This window comes from Adiantum capillus-veneris, chromosome 2, assembly GCF_014529385.1.
Source record: "Adiantum capillus-veneris isolate H3 chromosome 2, ASM1452938v2, whole genome shotgun sequence".
NCBI classification, from domain to species: domain Eukaryota; kingdom Viridiplantae; phylum Streptophyta; class Polypodiopsida; order Polypodiales; family Pteridaceae; genus Adiantum; species Adiantum capillus-veneris.
In genome coordinates this window covers 124349280-124351362 of record NC_140932.1, presented here as the reverse complement: position 1 = coordinate 124351362, position 2083 = coordinate 124349280, and the positions used below count along the sequence as shown (strand labels likewise).

The 2083-nt window shown below is 38.9% G+C and overlaps 1 protein-coding gene across 1 annotated transcript; it reads right to left on the bottom strand.

Annotated features, from left to right (window-relative positions):
- Positions 1-780: 780 nt before the first annotated feature.
- Positions 781-1868, bottom strand: LOC147463540 (uncharacterized). The gene is made up of 4 exons (XM_086529163.1): positions 1737-1868; positions 1602-1627; positions 1479-1518; positions 781-1258 (listed from the first exon to the last, which is right to left on the bottom strand). Exons 1-4 carry the CDS (start codon positions 1798-1800, stop codon positions 1083-1085), a joined length of 306 nt encoding a protein of 101 aa, XP_086385289.1. The 5' UTR covers positions 1801-1868; the 3' UTR covers positions 781-1082.
- Positions 1869-2083: the final 215 nt, after the last annotated feature.

Sequence of the window (2083 nt, the reverse complement as noted above, 5' to 3'; positions counted from 1 at the left end):
GGAGGTCCTGGGGGGGGGTTACCGTTGTTGGAGATAGCCTTCTGCCTTTATGTCGCACGACAACCAAGGTGCATGGCGGCTAGTGCACAAAATCTTTCTCTGTGTGGGGAGATTAATTATAGGGGAAGGGTTTCTAGGAGCTGTAAATCCCTACAGAGTAGCAAAATCCAATTTGAGAGGCTTTTAGGAGTAAGTTGGTGGCGAGTGCGACGGGGGTAAAGAGGGGTCATGCCCCTACCGAAGGCGGCACCGTTTTACTAGTAAAAGTAATAAGTCTTTTGACTTTTCATTGTCAAAAGGATTGTCATATGGTCATTCCATATGACAATCAGTGTGACAATGGTCATTCCATATGACAATCAGTTTTACTCTTCGCTTTTTCACTTTAGATTAAATGTTTTGTAAAAGAAAATTGAAGTGAACCAATGAGTGACACGTGGAGGCCCTCTCCTCCTCTCCTTCCTTAAAATTTTTAAGCTGCATCAAGTTATTCGATTATGAAGTCATTTACTGTTGGCACAACATGAAGTATTTATTTAACATTTGGAAAGCTTAGGGATTGCTCCCATGTCAGCTTAGGGTTATTGAGGAGACGTGATGGCTCGCTCGAGCATGACTTGAAGCTGTGGTTAAGCGAATATAATTCACTCACCAAAAATAATTGGAAAGTTTAGGTATACATGATTAATTTGTTCGCCAATACCACCATGGCCTGTTTTGCTAACAACTTAAAATTCAATATAACAAGAAGTAATGCATTATCTTTTTAGTGAAGAGACATTTTACACAAGAAATGGATATATTTTGCAACTAGGCATAGACACAAATGTAGTATGTGACTACAATTTTCGGGGAATCTGATTAGCTAGTATGTGGGGTACGATTTTGAAACATAAATAGATAAGACGGCAAATAATTTTGGCATGATCATTGCAAGAGGGAGGGAGCCTATGGTATGTGCTATTCATACCACTAGTATTAACAAAAGCATCAATAAATATGATGGGAGGCAATGTGGCCATTATCATTTTCAATAAGAAGGCAGCCTTTTGTACTTTTGATGAAATCTGGTACTAATGACTTTAGAAGCTGCAGGCAACAGTGCCTTGATCATTGGCAAGGTACAAGGAGCAACTTGTAACATCTGGTAGGCAGCTCTGTAGCACACAGCAATTGGAATAAGCTGGCAACTTCTCACCCCCACACATGACATACTCAGTGTCATAGTACTCCAGTGTGCATATGGCATCTCCACATGCTATAGATTTCACCAACAAAATTTTAGCTAGAAGTCTCTTAAACTTGGGAGATAGGGAGGGGGAAATGGGAGAGACAAAGAGAAATTTTGTTAGTTGAGATTATATATATATATATATATATATATATATATATATATATATATATATATATAGAGAGAGAGAGAGAGAGAGAGAGAGAGAGAGAGCTTGAGCTTCAAAGGCTCAATATTTTACACATACGTGTCGAGATAATATCGCCCAAATGTTTATTTACGCCCACCTACACAATCCACCTCACCCATATAAGCTTAATATCCACACTGGCCTAAATGGAAACCCATGAATTTGGCTAAAATTGGTTACCTTTGCTTCAACGCCCAAATCATTTCCTTTGTGTTAAAAGCAAAACAGGTGAAAGAGGTTAGATGGTTTGAAAGATAAAACTCAAGGTTGAGAGTCTCCTTGACTAATTGAAATGTTTAAGTGCACCATCTATACCTTGAAAAGATGACAATAAGAAGATTACCAAAAGAAAGCTAGCCACCAAGGTAGCTTTTGCCATGTTTTAGTGTGTGTGTGTGTGTGTGTGAGAGAGAGAGAGAGTGAGAGAGAAGGAAGGAAGGGAGGGGTTCCTCATGGCAATCTTACAGACCCCCTTATATAGCCTTTTGTGTTCATGGGTAAGTCAAGCGGTTGCTATAACGACACGTCACCATTACCTTTAAAGACTCTTAAGAATCCCAAGTTTGATGGTTCACGCTTCCAAGGGTTGGACTTTTCTCTTTACAAAAGCTTCAATGGTCGTGCACTATCATTTTATAAATACAAATATAAATAAGTAAATA

What these genes read in the sequence shown, in the direction of transcription:
- LOC147463540 (XM_086529163.1), bottom strand. Translation starts at nt 1,800, where the DNA reads ATGGCAAAAGCTACCTTGGTGGCTAGCTTTCTTTTGGTAATCTTCTTA. An exon ending in CTTATTGTCATCTTTTCAAG is followed by an intron (nt 1,628 to 1,736) that starts GTATAGATGGTG and finishes TTTAACACAAAG; the next exon opens with GAAATGATTTGGGCGTTGAA. An exon ending in ATTTGGGCGTTGAAGCAAAG is followed by an intron (nt 1,519 to 1,601) that starts GTAACCAATTTT and finishes TGGATTGTGTAG; the next exon opens with GTGGGCGTAAATAAACATTT.